Source organism: Pan paniscus, chromosome X (assembly GCF_029289425.2).
Source record: "Pan paniscus chromosome X, NHGRI_mPanPan1-v2.0_pri, whole genome shotgun sequence".
Taxonomy (NCBI): Eukaryota; Metazoa; Chordata; class Mammalia; order Primates; family Hominidae; genus Pan; species Pan paniscus.
The window spans coordinates 1,520,730-1,540,737 of NC_073272.2; the positions used below are offsets into that span (position 1 = coordinate 1,520,730).

Here is a 20,008-nt window from a genome sequence, read left to right on the forward strand (position 1 = left end):
GGCAGAGGCTGCAATGAGCGGATTGTGCCACTGCACTGCAGCCTGGGCAACAGAGAAAAAACTCTGTCTCAGAAAGAAGGAAAGAGAAAGAGAGAGAGAGGGGAGAAGGAAGGAAGGGAGGGAGGGAGGGAGGGAGGGAAAGGGAGCGCGGGAGGGAGGGAGGGAAAGAAGGGAAATAATGGAAAGAAAGAGAAAGAAAGAGAAGGAAGGAAGGAAAGAAAGAGAGAGAGAGAGAGAGAAGAGCTGGACTCAATAGAAAGGAGTGTCTGGGTGGCCGGGCGCGGTAGCCCATGCCCGTAATCCCAGCACTTTGGGAGGCTGAGGTGGATGGATCACGAGGTCAGGAGATCGAGACCATCCTGGCTAACACGGTGAAACCCCGTCTCTACTAAAAATACAAAAAATTAGCCCGGCGTGGTGGCAGGTGCCTGTAGTCCCAGCTACTCGGAGAGGCTGAGGCAGGAAAATGGTGTGAACCCAGGAGGTGGAGCTTGCAGTGAGCCAAGATCACACCACTGCACTCCAGCCTGGGCGACAGAGCGAGACTGTCTCAAAAAAAAAAAAAAAATAGGGGTGTCTGGGTTAACATAGGGGGTTGTGGAGACCAAATTCTTATTATGTAGATGAAATCTCCAGGTAGCAGGCTTCAGAAAGAATAGACTGTTACTGTTTCCTATCTGACTTGGTTCTCTCCTGGATCAGAAAAAAGGAAGGAAAAGGAAGGTGATTCTCTCCAGAACGTAGATTTTCTTCACAACAGGTAGCTTTACAGGAGTGTTTCAAGCTATGGCAAAGAGAACATGTTTGGGGCTAAAATATTTTTATTTCCTTTTTTTTTTTGAAACAGAGTTTTGTTTTGTTGCCCAGGCTGGAGTGCAGTGGTATGATCTCGACTCACTGCAACCTCCGCCTCCTGGGTTTAAGTGATTCACCTGCCTCAGCCTCCCCAGTAGCTGGGAGTATAGGCATCCACCACACCTGGCTGATTGTTTGTGTTTTAGTAGAGACGGGGTTTCACCCTGTCTTTGAGGCTGGTCTCCAACTCCTGAGCTCAGGCTATCTGCCCCCGTCTTGGCCTCCCAGAGTGTTAGGATTACAGGTGTGAGGCACCACGCCCAGCCTTTGATTTTCTTCTTTATCTGTGATGTGTTGTTATGCCAGAGTCAGGTTGGAAAGTGAGCCACGTAATATAGGGTTAAATAAAACCCATCTCACGAGACGTTATAGTTATAGAGCATAACTCCCCAGGCCCCTTAGATAAGAATTTGGGCAAGGAAGAAAAAGGTCAGGTGTAACAATTAAGTCCTCAGGTTTAAACAATTAAGCAACAGCTGGCCAGGCGCGGTGGCTCACGCCTGTAATCCCAGCACTTTGGGAGGCCAAGGCAGGGGGATCACCTGAGGTCACGAGTTCAAGACCAGCCTGACCAACATGGTGAAACCCCATCTGTACTAAAAAGTACAAAAATTAGCCAGGCACGGTGGCAGGTGCCTGTAATCCCAGCTACTCGGGAGGCTGAGGTAGGAAAATCGCTTGAACCCGGGAGGCGGAGATTACAGTGAGCCAAGATCGTGCCATTGCACTCCAGCCTGGGCGACACAGCGAGACTCCATCTCATAAAATAAAATAAGGCCGGGTGTGGTGGCTCACGCCTGTAATCCCAGCACTTTGGGAGGCTGAGGCAGGTGGATCACCTGAGGTCACAAGTTCGAGACCAGCCTGAACAACATAGCGAAACCCTGTCTCTACTAAAAGTACAAAAATTAGCCAGGCATGGTGGTGGCAGGCGCCTGTAATCCCAGCTACTCGGGAGGCTGAGGCAGGAGAATTGCTTGAACCCAGGAGGTGGAGGTTGCAGTGAGCCGAGATCATGCCATTGCACTCCAGCCTGGGTGACAGAGCTGAAATGAAATGAAATGAAATGAAAATCAGCCTTCTCTCTCTTTTCTTAGAGAAGGAAGGAACCAGTACCTGGAGACGTTTGGTGTTCCCGCTGAAGAGCTTTTTACGGCCATCTACAGGTAACACCCATCACTTTGGAACCAACAACTCACATAAGATTCTGTTTATTTTTAAAGGACTTAGGAGACCCAATCCATTTACTCAAATGGCACAACCCAGGAGGAAGTTGCCATTTAATTTAAAATAACATCCCCTGCCCCCACTACTACCGCAGATGTTGCTCGTCTGATGTTTAAATTGATCAGATTCCTGAGGAGGTGCAACCTGACCCTTCCTTCCAGAGGACTACTCACAAACTCAGTGTTTATGTAGAAAATGGAGGCACGCCCCGGGCGCGGTGGCTCACATCTATCATCCCAGAAATTTGGGAGGCCGAGGCAGGTGGATCACCTGAGGTCAGGAGTTCAAGACCAGCCTGGCCAACAGGGTGAAACCCCGTCTCTACTAAAAATACAAAAATTAGCCGGGCGTGGCGGCGGACGCCTGTAATCCCAGCTACTCGGGAGGCTGAGGCAGGAGAACTGCTTGAACCCGGGAGGCGGAGGTTGCGGTGATCTGAGATCGCACCATTGCACTCCAGCCTGGGCAACAAGAGTGAAACTCCATCTCAAAAAAAAAAAAAAAAGAAAATAGAGGTCCAGTTTTTGATTTGGTCAGAGGTGAAGGTGAGGCCAGGTGAGACCTCAGCTCTTCACTTTGCTTCGTGATGTGGACACAGCTTTGGCCTTTGCCCGAAGCTCTTGCCTAGAATTCCCAGATGGAGGTGAATTGATGGGCCCGTCCAGTGTTCCAGCTGGCTGAGGCATGGAGTAGGGCAGGGTATGAAGGACGAGGGGATGCCTGAGTGGTTCGCCTGCCACCCAACCTCTCCTCTCCTCCCCTCCCCTCTCTTCTCCTTCTGTCCTGTTCCCTCTCTTTTCCTCTTCCATCCTCCTCTCTTTCTCTCCTTTTCCTTCTCTTCTCTTCTCTCCTCTCTTTTCCTCTCCATCTTCCCCCTCCTCTCTCCCATCTTCCCTCTCTTGTCTCCTCTCCCATCTTCCCTCTCTTGTCTCCTCTCTCTTCTTCCCTCTCTCCTTTCCTCTCCTCTCCTTTTCCCTCCCATCCCCTTTCATCCTTTCTCCTCTTTTCTTCTGCCTTTCTCCTCTGTTTCCTCCTTTCTTTCTCTTCCCTTCTCTCCTCTCTTTTCATTTCCACGTCTCCCTTCCCCTCTCTTCACCTGCCTCTCTCCTTCTCCTCTCCTGTCTTCTCCTTTCTCTCGTCTTCTCTGTTTTCATGCCCCGTATTTCCCCTCCTTTTCTCCTCCTCTCTTCTCCTCGGTCTGCTTTCCTTTCCCCCTTTTCTCTCTTTCTTTCTCTCTCTCTCTTTCTTTCTTTCCTTCTTTCTCCTTCCTTCCTTCATTCCTTCCTCTTTCTTTCTGCCTGCCTGCCTTCCTTCCTCTCTTTCTTTTTATCTTTCTTGCTTGCTCTCTTTTCTCTACCTTCCTTCCTTCCCTCCCTCCCACCCTCTCTCCTTCCCTCCCTCCCTTCCTTCCGTCCCTCTGTCCATTGGTCCTTCCTTCCATCCCTCTGACCCACCGTCTCTCCTTTCCTCCCTACGTCACCCATCCCTTCCTTCCTTCCTTCTTTCCTTCCTTGCTTCCTTCCCTCCCTCCCTCCCTTCTTTCTTTCTTTCTTTCTTCCTTCCTTCCTTCCTTTCTTCCTTCCTTCCTTCCTTTCTTTATATATATATATATATAATGTGTATGTATATGTGAATATATGTATCTGGTTAGTGGGCACAGGTACCCGTGTCTTCCATGCTTACATGTTGCACCTTGCAGCCTAGGCTTTTAGTGTGCCCGTCACCTGAATAGTGACCCTGGTACCTAAGAGGCAGTTTTTCAGCCCTCGCTACTCTGAGGCAAACCCCTACAGCCGGCTCTGCAGAGAGGACAGCAGGAGACAGGGAGCTGTGGGGAGGAGGAGCAGGAAATGCTTCCAACACCGGAGCCCTGTCCGCCTCTGTGTCCACCTATCCGTCTTGGCTCCATCTCACCTGCCTCCCTTCCTAGTTCCTGCCTTTTCTCTAGCCTCTTCCCCAGGATGTGTGGACCTCCAACCCCCTTCCTGGATTTGTCCTCTGGAGCTGAGCTCTGTGGATGGGGGAGCATATTATTGACTTTCCTCTTAGAAAACATCTAAACTCCTCTTCAGATAGAAATCCCTTCCCATCCAGAGAACAATCGTCCGTTCTGAATCAACTCCAGGTTTCCCGGAGCTGGGTACACTTTGCTGGCTGACCTATGGTTCCCCCATCCCAAATGACTTCCTGTTCCGTTTCACAAATGCAAGCCTCCCAGGTGCGCCTGTGGGGTATAGCTCCGTTCTCAGCAGGAGGTTATGTACACCCTTGCTCTGGGCGCTTCCCCGGATCCTCACCATCTTGACAAGCGTGGTTTTGCACGCCAGGTCCGACGGCGAGCGGCTACAGTTCATGCAAGCTCTGCAGGAGGTCTGGAGCGTCAATGGGAGAAGCGTGCTGACCGCCTTTGACCTCTCAGTGTTCCCACTTATGTGTGACCTCGGTGGTAAGTACCCCTCACCCCTAATACCTCTGATGTGTGGCTTCTGTTCTGTATGGGGAATGTGTTATAAATGCCTTTTATTTTCTCAATTCTGATGCTTGGTAAGTACCCCCCGCCCCAAAAACCTCAGAGCTGTCTCTCCTGTTCTCTATGGAGAGTGTGTTAGCAATGTCTTTTTTTTTTTTGAGATGGAGTCTTGCTCTGTCACCCAGGCTGGAGTGCAGTGGCACGATCTCAGCTCACTGCAACCACCACCTCCCAGGTTCAAGCAATTCTCCTGCCTCAGCCTCCAGAGTAGCTGGGACTACAGGTGTAAGCTGCCACACCCGGCTAATTTTTTGTATTTTTAGTAGAGACGGAGTTTCACCATCTTGGCCAGGCTGGTCTCGATCTCTTGACCTTGTGATCTGCCCACCTCGGCCTCCCAAAGTGCTGGGATGACAGGCGTGAGCCACCATGCCCGGCCCAGTATATCTTTTATTTTCTGCATTCTGATGCTTGGTAAGTAACCCCCACCCCAAAAACCTCGGAGCTGTGTCTCCTATTCTGTATGGGGAATGTGTTATTCATGTCTTTTATTTTCTGCATTCTGATGCTTTGACATGTGCGGCCTTACTGGTCTTACACGAATCATTCCTCCCAGCACTGGGCACTTCCTAGAGTCAGCAAACATCTCCTCTGCGAGCACACGTTTCTTTTTCTTTTCTTTTTTAAAGATGGAATCTTGCTCTATCGCCCAGGCTGGAGTGCAGTGGCGCGATCTCGGCTCACTGCAACGTCTGCCTCCCAGATTCAAGCGATTCTCCTGCCTCAGCCTCCCGAGTAGCTGGGATTACAGGCAACTGCCACCACACCAGGCTAATTTTTTTTTTTTTTGAGATGAAGTGTCGCTCTCTCGCCCAGGCTGGTGTGCAGTGGCACGATCTCGGCTCACGGCAACCTCCGCCTCCCGGGTTCAAGCGATTCTCCTGCCCCAGCCTCCCAAGCAGGTGGGATTATGGGTGCGCACCACTCTGTCAGGCTAATTTTTGTATTTTTTAATAGAGATGGGGTTTTGCCATGTTGGCCAGGCTGGTCTCGAACTCCTGACCTCATGATCCACCCGCCTCGGTTTTGTTTTTAGTTTTTGAGAGAGGGTCCTGTTTGTCACCCAGGCTTGAGTGCAACGGTGTGATGATAGCTCACTGCAGCCTCAGACTCTCAGGCTCAAGTGGTCCTCCCACCTCAGCTTCCCAAGTAGCTGGGACTACAGATGACTGCCGCCACACCTAGCTCGTTTTAAAACTTTTCTGTAGAGCCTGAGTCTCTCTACGTTGCCCTGGCTGGTCTCAGACTCCTGGGCTCATGCAATCCTGCTGCCTCAGCCTCCCAAAGTGCTGGGATTACAGGCGTGAGCCACCACACCCAGGCTGAGCTGAGCTTGTTTTATTTATTTATTTATTTATTTATTTACTTTTATTTATTTATTATTATTTTTTTTGAGATGGAGTCTTGCTCTGTCACCCAGGCTGGAGTACAGTGGTGCAATCTCCGCTCACTGCAAGCTCTGCCTCCCGGGTTCATGCCGTTCTCCTGCCTCAGCCTCCTGAGTAGCTGGGACTACAGGCGCCCACCACCACGCCCAGCTAATTTTTTGTTTTTTTTTAGTAGAGACGGGGTTTCTCCGTGTTAGCCAGGATGGTCTCCATCTCCTGACCTCGTGATCCACCCGCCTCCGCCTCCCAAAGTGCCGGGATTGCAGGCATGAGCCACCGCGCCGAGCTCATTTTGAAACTTTTTTGTAGAGAACGAGTCTCCCTATGTTGCCCTGGCTGGTCTCAGACTCCAGTTTCATGCAGTCCTCCTGCCTCGGCCTCCCAGAGTGAGTGGTGGGATTACAGGCATGAGCCACTGCACCCAGGCTGAGCTTGCTTTTCGAATACAAATCCCCAACCCCGAGCTCACCCCTTAAGCACCTCCTCTACCCCACAGGGCTGTCACACTCCGGGCTGTGATCCACCCACCCTATCTCCCTCCTGTGACTCAGTGGATCACTCAGAACAGCTCCTGGCTGGTAGAAGGCCCTTTGCAGAGTGAGGAGCTTCTCCAAGTTTATTACTTTTAGTCACTGTGAGAAGGGATAGATAGAGTTCAGGATCCCCCTGCCTGGGGAGCAGCTTGGGAAGAAAATAATGAACAAGCAGAGCGGGCGCGGTGGCTCACTCCTGTAATCCCAGCACTTTGGGAGGCCGAGGCGGGTGGATCTCCTGAGGTCAGGAGTTCGAGATCAGCCTGGTCAACATGGTGAAACCCCGTCTCTACTAAAAATACAAAAAAAGGCTGGGCACGGTGGCTCATGCCTGTAATCCCAGCACTTTGGGAGGCCGAGGCGGGCAGATCCCAAGGTCAGAAGTTCGAGACCAGCCTGGTCAACATGGTGAAACCCCATCTCTACTAAAAATACAAAAAAAAAAAAAAAAAAAAGGCTGGGCGCGGTGACTCATGCCTGTAATCCCAGCACTTTGGGAGGCCGAGGCGGGCAGATCCCAAGGTCAGAAGTTCGAGACCAGCCTGGTCAACATGGTGAAACCCCATCTCTACTAAAAATACAAAAAAAAAAAAAAAAAGGCTGGGCGCGGTGGCTCATGCCTGTAATCCCAGCACTTTGGGAGGCCGAGGCGCGCAGATCCCAAGGTCAGGAGTTCGAGACCAGTCTGACCAACGTGGTGAAACCCGGTCTCTACTAAAAATACAAAAACTTAGCCAGGCATGACGGTAGGTGCCTGTCGTCCCAGGTACTCAGGAGGCTGAGGCAGGAGAATCGCTTGTACCCGGGAAGTGAAGGTTGCAGTGAGCTGAGATCGCGCCACTGCACTCCAGCCTGGTGACGGAGTGAGACTCCATCTCAAAATAAATAAAAAGACTGACTTTCTACAGAAATAATGGACAAGGAGCATGGGGCTGGAAGTCTCTGTGGCCCACGATGGATTTTGTGTGCACAACTCACCGGGGCCTCTGAATGGGGCTTGTTATTACGTCCTTCTCTTAGCTGTTGGCCGCCCTTGGCTGGACAGGTGCGCCGGCTTCAAGAACACACAGTTAAGTGCGTGGCCATATGGAAGCTTGGAGCTTGGGTCAGCCCAGCCGGAAAGACCACCTGAACTCAGGGTCCTGTAGATAATCACGTCGCCATCAAGATCAGACATGGTGGATAAAAAAGGATGAGTTCAGCCGGGCGCGGTGGCTCACGCCTGTCATCCCAGCACTTTGGGAGGCCGAGAGGGGCGGATCACGAGGTCAGGAGATCGAGACCATCCTGGCTAACACGGAGAAACCCTGTCTCTACTAAAAATACAAAAAAAAAATTAGCTGGGCGTGGTGGTGGGTGCCTGTAGTCTCAGCTACTTGGGAGGCTGAGGCAGGAGAATGGTGTGAACCCGGGAGGCGGAGCTTGAAGGGAGCCGAGATCTGTCACCACACTCCAGCCTGGGCAACAGAGTGAGACTCCATCTCAAAAAAACAAAAAAAAACAAAAAAAAGAAGAAAGGGGAGAGAGGCCAGGCACAATGGCTCACGCCTGTAATCCCGGCACTTTGGGAGGCCGAGGCGGGCGGATCATGAGGTCAGGAGATCGAGACCATCCTGGCTAAGACGGAGAAACCCCATCTCTACTAAAAATTAAAAAAAAAATTAGCCGGGCGTGGTGGCGGGCATCTGTAGTCCCAGCTACTCGGGAGGCTGAGGCAGGAGAATGGCATGAACCCGGGAGGCAGAGCTTGCAGTGAGCAGAGATCGCGCCACTGCACTCCAGCCTGGGCGACAGAGCCAGACTCCGTCTCAAAAATAAATTAATTAATAAATAAAAGGATGCGTTCATGTCCTTTGCAGGGACATGGATAAAGCTGGAAACCATCATTCTCAGCAAACTATCGCAAGGACAGAAAACCAAACACCGCGTGTTCTCACTCATAGGTGGGAACTGAACAATGAGAACACATGGACACAGGGAGGGGGACATCACACACCGGGGTCTCTCAGGGCCTGGGGGGCTGGGAGGCTGGGGGAGGGAGAGCATTAGAACAAATACCTAATGTAAATGACGAGTCGATGGGCGCAGCAAACCACCATGGCACATGGATACCTATGTAACAAAACCGCATGTTCTGTACATGTACCCTAGAACTTAAAGTATAATAAAAAGAAAAAGAAAAAAGACCAGACATGGCGGAAGGACCCAAGTTCCTGGGTTGGACCCTTCATGGAGTGTGGTGTGTGGAGTCCATGGTGTGTGGAGGGTGAGCGATGTCTCTCAGGTTCATCTCTGAGGGTCAAACGGGCTGTGTCCCCTTCCAGGTGGGGCTGGAGCTCTGGCTAAGGAATGCGTGTCTCTGTACCCTGGATGTAAGATCACCGTTTTTGACATCCCAGAAGTGGTGTGGACGGCAAAGCAGCACTTCTCATTCCAGGAGGAAGAACACATTGACTTCCAGGAAGGTGTGTTTGTGTCTGTGGGGAAGCAGAGATGTGTCTCACGGCTTCTGCAGGGGGACTGGATGTTTCTGGGAAATGAAGAAGACGTGACGTGGTTTTCTTCTCACTCCCGGAAACACCCTCGACTCAACACTGTCTGTTATTCATGATGGATGGAAAGCTGGGTGTAGATATACAGTTTTCTTACAATTATTATTATTATTATTTTTGATACAGAGTCTTGCTTTGTCACCCAGGCTGGAGTGCAGTGGTGCAATCTCGGTTCACTGCAACCTCCACCTCCTGAGTTCAAGCGATTCTCCTGCCTCAGCCTCCTAAGTAGCTGGGATTACAGGCACCCACCACCTTGCCTGGCTCATTTTTGTATTTTTAGTAGAGACAGGGTTTCTCCATATTGGCCAGGCTGGTCGTGAACTCCTGACCTCAGGTGATCCTCCCACCTCGGCCTCCTGAAGTGCTGGGATTACAGGCTGGAGTGCAATGGTGCAATCTCGGTTCACCACAACCTCACCGTCCCAGATTCAAGTGATTTTCCTGCCTCAGCCTCCCAAGTAGCTGGGATTACAGGCACCCACCACCACGCCTGGCTAGTTTTGTATTTTTAGTAGAGACGGGGTTTCACCATGTTGGCCAGGCTGGTCTTGAACTCCCAACCTCAGGTGATCTCTCTGCCTCGGCCTCCCAAAGTGCTAGGATTACAGGCATGAGCCACTGTGCCCGACTGGGTAAGTTCTTTAGTGGTGAATTCTGAGATTTTGTTACACCTGTCACCCGAGCAGTGTGCACTGTACTCAATGTGTAGTCTTTTCAAAAACTTATTTTATTTTATTTATTTATTTTTGATACAGAGTCTTGCTTTGTCGCCCAGGTTGGAGTGCAGTGGTGCAATCTCGGCTCACTGCACCCTCCACCTCCCCAGTTCAAGCAATTCTCCTGCCTCAGCCTCCTGACTAGCTGGGTTACGGTGCCTGCTACCACCCCTGACTAATTTTTGTATTTTTTAGTAGAGACGGGATTTTATCATGTTGGGCAGGCTGGTCTCAAACTCCTGACTTCGGGCGATCTGCCTGCCTCAGCCTCCCAAAGTGCCAGGATTACAGGCGTGATCCACTGTGCCCAGCCTTTCTTTTTCTTTTTCTTTTTTTGTTTTTTTTTGAGAGTCTTTTATCCCTCACCCACCTCCCACATTTCACCCTGAGTCCCCAAAATTCATTGTATCATTTGTATGTCTTTGCATGCTCATAGCTTAGTTCCCTCTTATAAGTGAGACCATCTTATACTTGGTTTTTCATTCCTGAGTTACTTCACTTAAAACAGCGGCCTCCAACTCCATCTGAGTTGCTGCAAAGGCCATTATTTCGTTCCGCTTTATGGCTGAGTTGTATTCCATGGAGAAAACACCAAATATAAATAGCTTGCTCATGGGAGGCTGAGATGAGACCTGAAGGATGAGAAGAACCCGGTTTGTGTGAAAGAAACAACTTGTTGGCCAGGCGCGGTGGCTCACGCCTGTAATCCCAGCACTTTGGGAGGCCAAGGCAGGCAGATCACAATGTCAAGAGATCGAGACCATCCTGCCCAACACGGTGAAACCCCGTCTCTACTAAAAATACAAAAATTAGCTGGGTATGGTGATGCGTGCCTGTAGTCCCAGCTACTTGAGGCTGAGGTAAGAGAATCGCTTGAACCCGGAGGCAGAGGTTGCAGTGAGCCAAGATCCCGCCACTGCACTCCAGCCTGGGTGACAGAGTGACACGCCATCTTAAAAAAAAAAAATAGAAAAGAGAGAGCGTTGTTTTAGGAACAGTCAGCACGTGCCGAGGTCCTGAGTTGGAGAAGGCTTTTAGGTTTCCAATTACAGCGTCTATTGTCGTATTTTCATGCTACTTTCTAAGAGTGTTACGAGTTAAGGTCCAGGCCCGGCGCGGTGGCTCACACCTGTAATCCCGGCACTTTGGGAGCCCGAGGTGGTGGATAACGAGGTGAGGACATCGAGACCATCCTGGCTAACATGGTGAAACCCCGTCTCTACTAAAAATAAAAAAAAAATTAGCCGGGCGTGGTGGCGGGTGCCTGTAGTCCCAGCTACTCGGGAGGCTGAGGCGGGCGAATGGCGTGAACCCAGGAGGTAGAGCTTGCAGTGAGCCGAGATTGCACCACTGCACTCCAGCCTCGGTGACAGAGGGAGACTCTGTCTCAGAAAAAAAAAAAAAAAAAAAGAGGTAAGGCTCAGTGCAGTGACTCTTGTTTGTCATCCAAGCACTTTGGGAGGCTGAGGTGGGTGGATCACTTGAGCCTAGAAGTTCAACACTAGCCTGGGTAACATGGTGAGAACCTGTATCTACAAAAAAAAAAAAAATTAGCGAGGTGTAGCAGTGCACCCCTGTGGTCCTAGGTGTTCGGGAGGCAGAGGTGGGAGGATTGCTTGAGCCTGGGAGGTGGAGGCTGCAGTGAGCCATGATTGAGCCACTGCACTCCAGCCTGGGTGACAGAGTGAGACTCTGTCTCAAAAATGGAAAGAAAAAAAAAAGAGTTTGTAGCAGCGCATGTTGGTTGGATAGGACCTGAGATAAAATGTTTTTTTGTTCATGGTTTTGCAACCTCAACAAATGTTAGGATACCTTATGGTTTAATGGGAAGCATCGAGGCTTGGAATCTGGAAGCCTGTATGTGACTTTCGTTTACCATGAGACTCTAGGCAAACTGCCTAACTTCTGTGACATACAGTCATATCATTTCTTTTTTCTTTCTTTCTTTCTTTTTTTTTTTTTTTTTGAGACTGAGTTTCGCTCTTGTTGCCCAGGCTGGAGTGCAATGGCGGGATCTTGGCTCACTGCAACCTCCACCTCCCAGGTTCAAGAGATTCTCCTGCCTCAGCCTCCCGAGTAGCTGGGATTACAGGCATGTGCCACCACATCCAGCTAATTTTTTTTTTTTTTTTGAGACGGAGTCTCGCTCTGTCGCCCAGGCTGGAGTGCAGTGGCGCGATCTCGGCTCACTTCAAGCTCTGCCTCCCGGGTTCACGCCATTCTCCTGCCTCAGCCTCCCGAGTAGCTGGGACTACAGGCGCCCGCCACCACGCCTGGCTGATTTTTTGTACTTTTAGTAGAGGCGGGGTTTCACTGTGTTAGCCAGGATGGTCTCGATCTCCTGACCGCGTGATCCTCCCACCTCAGACTCCCAAAGTGCTGGGATTACAGGTGTAAGCCATCGTGCCCGGCCTTTTTTTGTATTTTTAGTAGAGATGGGGTTTCACCATGTTGACTAGGCTGGTCTCGAACTCCTGACCTCAGGAGATCCACCCGCCTCGGCCTCCCAAAGTGCTGGGATTACAGGCGTGAGCCACCGCACCCAGCCAGTCATATCATTTCTGCAGTGAAGGGTGTGGCCAGGGTCTCCACGACTACCTTCAGGTTCAATGATTCACCAGAAGGACACACGGAGCTCAGAAGAGCCATCATACACATAGTTATATTTACAACAATGAAAGAATACAGATGCATATCAGCAAAGGAGAAAGGAGCATGGGATACAGTTTGGGAGAAACCACACGTGAGCTTCTTGTTGTCTTCTCCCAGTGGAGCTGTGGACAGCAATTAATTCCCCCAACAACAAGGTTTGACAACACACACCACTCACTGCCAGCCTGGAGAGCCTCCGCAATCCCTGACATCCAAGGATTTTCTTGGAGACTGGTTACACAGACATGGCAGACACCCTGCATGGCTGACTCCAATCTTCACCTCTTCCAGACTTCCCCAGGTGATCCTATCCTAAATCCCACTGTTAGTACAGACTATCCTGGGTGGCCCAGAGACCCAGCTGAACAAAGATACCCTTGTGAGGTAGGACGTTCTTAGAGACTACAGTTGCCAATTAAGTGCCAATCCTCTCTTTAGAATGTGGAGGGTTTGGACAACACAGGCCTGCTGAGTTAACCTCCCTTTTTTTTTTTTTTGAGGCAGAGTCTCACTCTGTCACCCAGGCTAGAGTGCAGTGGCGTGATCCAAGCTCACTGCAACCTCTGCCTCCCAGGTTCAAGCAATTTTTTGCCTCAGGCTCCTAAGTAGCTGAGATTACAGGTGCCCATCACCATGCCTGGCTAATTTTTTGTATTTTTAGTAGAGACAGGGTTTCACTATCTCGGCCAGGCTGGTCTTGAATTCCTGACCTCGTGATCCACCTGCCTCGGCCTCCCAAAGTGCTGGGGATTACAGGAGTGAGCCACCGCGCCTGGCCTGAGTTAATGCTTTTTTTTTTTTTTTTTTGAGACAGAGTCTCGCTCTGTCACCAAGGCTGGAGTGCAGTGGTGCAATCTCGGCTCACTGCAAGCTCCACCTCCCGGGTTCATGCCATTCTCCTGCCTCAGCCTCCCGAGTAGCTGGGACTACAGGCACCCGCCACCACACCCAGCTAATTTTTTTTTTTTTTTGTATTTTTAGTAGAGATGGGGTTTCACCGTGTTAGCCAGGATGGTCTCGATCTCCTGACCTTGTGGTCTGCCCCCCACCTTGGTTCCCAAAGTGCTGGGATTACAGGTGTGAGCCACTGAGCCCAGCCTTTTTTTTTTTTTTTTTTTTTTTTTTGAGATAGAGTCTCACTCTGTTGCCCAGGCTGGAGTGCAGTGGCGTGATCTTGGCTCACTGCAACCTCCGCCTCCTGGGTTCAAGCAATTCTCTGCCTCATCCGCCCGAGTAGCTGAGATTACAGGCGCCCACCACCATGCCCGGCCAATTTTTGTATTTTTAGTAGGGATGGGGTTTCACCATCTTGGCCAGGCTGGTCTTGAACTCCCGACTTTGTGATCCACCTGCCTCGGCCCCCCAAAGTGCTGGGATTACAGGAGTGAGCCACCGCGCCTGGCCTGAGTTAACTCTTCACTGCACAGAGCTCACCAAGATCTTGCCCAAGATTGGCACCTTATCATTTTGCAGGAAAACTATGACAAGACTTGAGTGTTTCACATCGCACACACATAAAGGGTCAGTCTTGCGTATTTACTTTAAATCTGGAGAACAGGTCTTGACTGTAGGTTCAGTTCAACTCATCAGTTAGGAGCTGCTGACCGAATTCCCAGGGACTCCTGGAATCCACGGCTTTGGGTGATATCAGCAGCTGTGCTTTTGCAGGGGACATCAGAAAGAAAGAAAGAAAGAACATGGGCTGGGCACAGCGGCTCATGCCTGTCATCCCAGCACTTTGGGAGGCCGAGGCAGGTGGATCACCTCAGGTTGGGAGTTCGAGACCAGCCTCAGCAACATGGAGAAATCCCGTCTCTACTAAAAATACAAAAATTAGCCGGGCGTGGTGGCATGTGCCTGTAATCCCAGCTACTCAGGAGGCTGAGGCAGGAAAATCGCTTGAAACCAGGAGGTGGAGGTTACGGTGAGCCGAGATCAGGCCCTTGCACTCCAGCCTGGGCAACAAGAGCAAAAGTCCATCTCAAACAAACAAACAAACAAAAACAAAAAGAAAGAAACCATATTATGATTTTTTTTAAAGGAGAAGGAGAGAAAGAGGCCACACTTATCGTTCGGTATTTTTTTTTTTTTTTTTTGAGATGGAGTCTCGCTCTGTTGCCCAGGCTGGAGTGCAGTGGCGCGATCTGGGCTCACTGCAAGCTCCGCCTCCCAGGTTCAAGCCATTCTCCTGCCTCAGCCTCCCAAGTAGCTGGGACTACAGGCACCTGCCATCACGCCCGGCTAATATTTTTGTATTTTTAGTAGAGACAGGGTTTCACCGTGTTAGCCAGGATGGTCTTGATCTCCTGACCTCGTGATCTGCCCACCTCCGCCTCCCAAAGTGCTAGGATTACAGGCGTGAGCCACCGCGCCCGACCTCAGTATATTCTTATCTTTCTTCTAAGCCTTTTTGTTTTCTGAGGCTAGGTCTGCAGGTGACTAGCCTGGAAGACCTGGGAAAGGCATGACCCATCCAGGTGACCTTTTGTGCCCAGAATAGGTTTAGTCAAATGGGATTGGATAGCAGGCTGACCTCGGGGTGCCTGCCCTGTGTTCCAGGGGATTTCTTTAAAGACCCTCTTCCGGAAGCTGATCTGTACATCCTGGCCAGGGTCCTCCATGACTGGGCAGACGGAAAGTGCTCACACCTGCTGGAGAGGATCTACCACACTTGCAAGCCAGGTAAGTTGTGGGTTTTGCATTTCAGCGTGCGCTTGTGACACGGGGCAGAATTTTACGAGTCACATTTAGAAGACAGGCACTGAAATCATCCCACAGGTAAGGGTAGACATCCTGCCCAATATGGCTTTCCTTTTAGATAACGACCTGCAATAAATAGGGTCCTAATTTCTATTCTATTGATAAAACCACATAAAGATGGAAAAAGTGAAAGGTCCTCTGAAACTTCAGTGGCCTCACTTTGGTGAAATTCTTTCAGAATGAGGCTAGTATTTGTGTGTGTGATGAGGACAGTGCCCCACTGACTTCTGAGGTCCACCCATCCTGATGCTTCATGAGGACGTGGGCACAGCCTCTGTGTATGATGGGGACAGTGTCCCAGTGTCCTGGGAGGTCCATCCATCCTGATGGCACATGAGGACGTGGGCACAGCCTCTGTGTATGATGGGGACAGTGTCCCAGTGTCCTGTGAGGTCCATCCATCCTGATAGCACATGAGGATGTGGGCACAGCCTCTGTGTGTGAGATAGGGACTGTGTCCCAGCTCTCCTGTGAGGTCCACCCATCCTGATGATCCATGAGGATGTGGACACAGCCTCTGTGTGTGTGATGGGGACAGTGTCCCAGTGTCCTGTGAGGTCCACCCATCCTGATGGTTCATGACGACGTGGGCACAGCCTCTGTGTGTGATGGGGACAGTGTCCCAGCGTCCTGTGAGGTCCACCCATCCTGATGGTCCATGAGGATGTGGGCACAGCCTCTGTGTGTGTGTGTGATGGGGACAGTGTCCCAGTTCTCCTGTGAGGTCCACCCATCCTGATGATCCATGAGGATGTGGACACAGCCTCTGTGTGTGTGATGGAGACAGTGTCCCAGTGTCCTGTGAGGTCCACCCATCCTGATGGTTCATGAGGACGTGGGCACAGCCTCTGTGTGTGATGGGTACAGTGTCCCAGCTCTCCTGTGAGGTCCATCCATCCTGATGGCACATGAGGATGCGGGCACAGCCTCTGTGTGTAATGGGGACAGTGTCCCAGCGTCCTGTGAGGTCCACCCATCCTGATGGTCCATGAGGATGTGGGCACAGCCTCTGTGTGTGTGTGTGATGGGGACAGTGTCCCAGTTCTCCTGTGAGGTCCTCCCATCCTGATGATCCATGAGGATGTGGACACAGCCTCTGTGTGTGTGATGGGGACAGTGTCCCAGTGTCCTGTGAGGTCCACCCATCCTGATGGTTCATGACGACGTGGGCACAGCCTCTGTGTGTGATAGGGACAGTGTCCCAGCTCTCCTGTGAGGTCCATCCATCCTGATGGCACATGAGGATGCGGGCACAGCCTCTGTGTGTAATGGGGACAGTGTCCCAGTGTCCTGTGAGGTCCATCCATCCTGATGGTCCATGAGGATGTGGGCACAGCCTCTGTGTGTGAGATAGGGACCATGTCACAGCTCTCCTGTGAGGTCCACCCATCCTGATGCTTCATGAGGACATGGGCACAGCCTCTGTGTATGAGATAGGGACAGTGTCCCAGCTCTCCTGTGAGGTCCACCCATCCTGATGGTCCATGAGGACGTGGGCACAGCCTCTGTGTGTGTGAGGGGACAGTGTCCCAGTGTCCTGTGAGGTCCACCCATCCTGATGATCCATGAGGATGTGGGCACAGCCTCTGTGTGTGTGAGGGGACAGTGTCCCAGTGTCCTGTGAGGTCCACCTATCCTGATGATCCATGAGGACGTGGACACGGTCGCTCTGTGTGTGATGGGGACAGTGTCCCAGCTCTCCTGTGAGGTCCACCCATCCTGATGCTTCATGAGGACATGGGCACAGCCTCTGTGTATGAGATAGGGACAGTGTCCCAGCTCTCCTGTGAGGTCCACCCATCCTGATGGTCCATGAGGACGTGGGCACAGCCTCTGTGTGTGTGAGGGGACAGTGTCCCAGTGTCCTGTGAGGTCCACCCATCCTGATGATCCATGAGGATGTGGGCACAGCCTCTGTGTGTGTGAGGGGACAGTGTCCCAGTGTCCTGTGAGGTCCACCTATCCTGATGATCCATGAGGACGTGGACACGGTCGCTCTGTGTGTGATGGGGACAGTGTCCCAGCTCTCCTGTGAGGTCCATCCATCCTGATGGTTCATGAGGACGTGAGCACAGCCTCTGTGTGTGTGTTGGGGACAGTGTCCCAGTTCTCCTGTGAGGTCCACCCATCCTGATGGTTCATGAGGATGTGGGCACAGCCTCTGTGTGTGTGATGGGGACAGTGTCTCAGTGTCCTGTGAGGTCCACCCATCCTGGTGGTCCATGAGTACATGGACGCAGCCTCTCTGTGTGAGATGGGGACAGTGTCCCAGTTCTCCTGTGAGGTCCACCCATCCTGATGGTCCATGAGGACATGGGCACAGCCTCTCTGTGTGTGATAAGGAGGACAGTGTTCCAGCTCTCCTGTGAGGTCCACCCATCTTGACGGTTCATGAGGACTTGGGCATGGCCTCTATGTGTGAGATGGGGACAGTGTCCCAGTGTCCTGTGAGGTCCACCCATCCTGATGGTTCATGACGACGTGGGCACAGCCTCTGTGTGTGATGGGTACAGTGTCCCAGCTCTCCTGTGAGGTCCATCCATCCTGATGGCACATGAGGATGTGGGCACAGCCTCTGTGTGTAATGGGGACAGTGTCCCAGTGTCCTGTGAGGTCCATCCATCCTGATGGTCCATGAGGACGTGGGCACAGCCTCTGTGTGTGAGATAGGGACCATGTCCCAGCTCTCCTGTGAGGTCCACCCATCCTGATGCTTCATGAGGACGTGGGCACAGCCTCTGTGTATGATGGGGACAGTGTCCCAGTGTCCTGTGAGGTCCATCCATCCTGATAGCACATGAGGATGTGGGCACAGCCTCTGTGTGTGAGATAGGGACTGTGTCCCAGCTCTCCTGTGAGGTCCATCCATCCTGATGGCACATGAGGATGTGGGCACAGCCTCTGTGGTGTGAGATAGGGACCATGTCCCAGCTCTCCTGTGAGGTCCTCCCATCCTAATGATCCATGAGGATGTGGACACAGCCTCTGTGTGTGTGATGGGGACAGTGTCCCAGTGTCCTGTGAGGTCCACCCATCCTGATGGTTCATGACGACGTGGGCACAGCCTCTGTGTGTGATAGGGACAGTGTCCCAGCTCTCCTGTGAGGTCCATCAATCCTGATGGCACATGAGGATGTGGGCACAGCCTCTGTGTGTAATGGGGACAGTGTCCCAGTGTCCTGTGAGGTCCATCCATCCTGATGGTCCATGAGGATGTGGGCACAACCTCTTTGTGTGTGATGGGGACAGTGTCCCAGTGTCCTGTGAGGTCCACCCATCCTGATGGTTCATGAGGACGTGGGCACAGCCTCTGTGTGTAATGGGGATAGCGTCCCAGTGTCCTGTGAGGTCCATCCATCCTGATGGCCCATGAGGACGTGGGCACAGCCTCTCTGTGTGTGATAAGGACAGTGCTCCAGCTCTCCTGTGAGGTCCACCCATCTTTATGGTTCATGAGGACTTGGGCACGGCCTCTGTGTGTGTGATAGGGACAGTGTCCTGTGAGGTCCACCCATCCTGATGCTTCATGATGATGTGCACACAGCCTGTGTGTGTGTGATGGGGACAGTGTCCCAGTGTCCTTTGAGGTCCATGCATCCTGATGGTCCATGAGGACATGGGCACAACCTCTGTGTGTATGATGGGGACAGTGTCCCAGTGTCCTGTGAGGTCCACCCATCCTGATGGTTCATGAGGACATGGGCGCAGCCTCTGTGTGTAATGGGGATAGCGTCCCAGTGTCCTATGAGGTCCATCCATCCTGATGGCCCATGAGGATGTGGGCACAGCCTCTGTGTGTGTGTGATGGGGACGGTGTCCCAGTTCTCCTGTGAGGTCCATCCATCCTGATGGTTCATGAGGACATGGGCACAGCCTCTATGTGTGTGATGGGGACAGTGTCCCAGCGTCCTGTGAGGTTCACCCATCCTGATGATCCATGAGGACGTGGGCACAGCCTCTGAGTGTGTAATGGGGACAGTGCCCTGAATGTCCTCTGAGGTCTGGCTGTCCTTATGGTTCACTGGGACTTTGGCACAGTCTGTCTGTGTGTTTGTGTGTGTTGTGGACTGTGCCCCTCCCTTTCTAGGTGGTGGCATTCTGGTAATTGAAAGCCTCCTGGATGAAGACAGGCGAGGTCCTCTCCTCACGCAGCTCTACTCTCTGAACATGCTCGTGCAGACGGAAGGGCAGGAGAGGACCCCCACCCAGTACCACATGCTCCTCTCTTCTGCTGGCTTCAGAGACTTCCAGTTTAAGAAAACAGGAGCCATTTATGATGCCATTTTAGCCAGGAAATAACTTTTTCTTGTGACCTGGAACTAACGTCAAAGCACACAAGACATAATAATAAAGAGATGTACCTCCAGTGGCTTCTTGTTCTTGGTGTTCACATGATAAGTGACTGGAGGCTTCTGTGGACAGGCTTGGACTGCTTCTACTTTGTAGATTATTTCCCAGGCTTTACTGAGGACCACGCTGATGGGGGTGTGAGCTCAGCTTTGATATTGACTGTAAGCAAAGTTTTGGTCCTCTTCATGCTGTAAAGTGGGACTCCAGTGTTCACCTTGAGGGGTGTCTGTTAGAAGCTTCACCCTGAACAGAACTTTGGCACCAGTGATGGATGTAGCAACTATAGGTGTCTATGAAATATGAGGTTCTCCTTTCAGGCTGCCTTGCACAGCTCTGTGACTTATTAGTGATGCCATTTCAACAGTGAGAAAGGTGAGGCTTTCTGTCTCTCTCTCTCTTTCTGCCTCAGACAGTCCCGTCTGTCTCTCCTGTATGGATCTGT

The 20,008-nt window shown here is 51.6% G+C and overlaps 1 protein-coding gene across 4 annotated transcripts in view; it reads left to right on the top strand.

Annotated features, from left to right (window-relative positions):
• The window catches only part of ASMT (acetylserotonin O-methyltransferase), a 42,108-nt gene extending 22,526 nt beyond the window's left edge, over nucleotides 1–19,582 (top strand). For 2 of the 4 annotated variants that reach the window (XM_063601719.1, XM_055106456.2), the window contains 5 exons: nucleotides 1,953–2,021; nucleotides 4,410–4,528; nucleotides 8,858–8,998; nucleotides 15,016–15,138; nucleotides 19,304–19,582. In XM_063601719.1, the coding sequence (XP_063457789.1) occupies nucleotides 1,953–2,021; nucleotides 4,410–4,528; nucleotides 8,858–8,998; nucleotides 15,016–15,138; nucleotides 19,304–19,515 (664 nt within the window). In that variant the 3' untranslated portion in view covers nucleotides 19,516–19,582. Of the gene's footprint in view, nucleotides 1–1,952; nucleotides 2,022–4,409; nucleotides 4,529–8,392; nucleotides 8,477–8,857; nucleotides 8,999–15,015; nucleotides 15,139–19,303 lie in introns of all 4 variants that reach the window. The other 2 variants (XM_055106458.2, XM_055106457.2) reach the window with 2 other exon arrangements.
• Nucleotides 19,583–20,008: the final 426 nt, after the last annotated feature.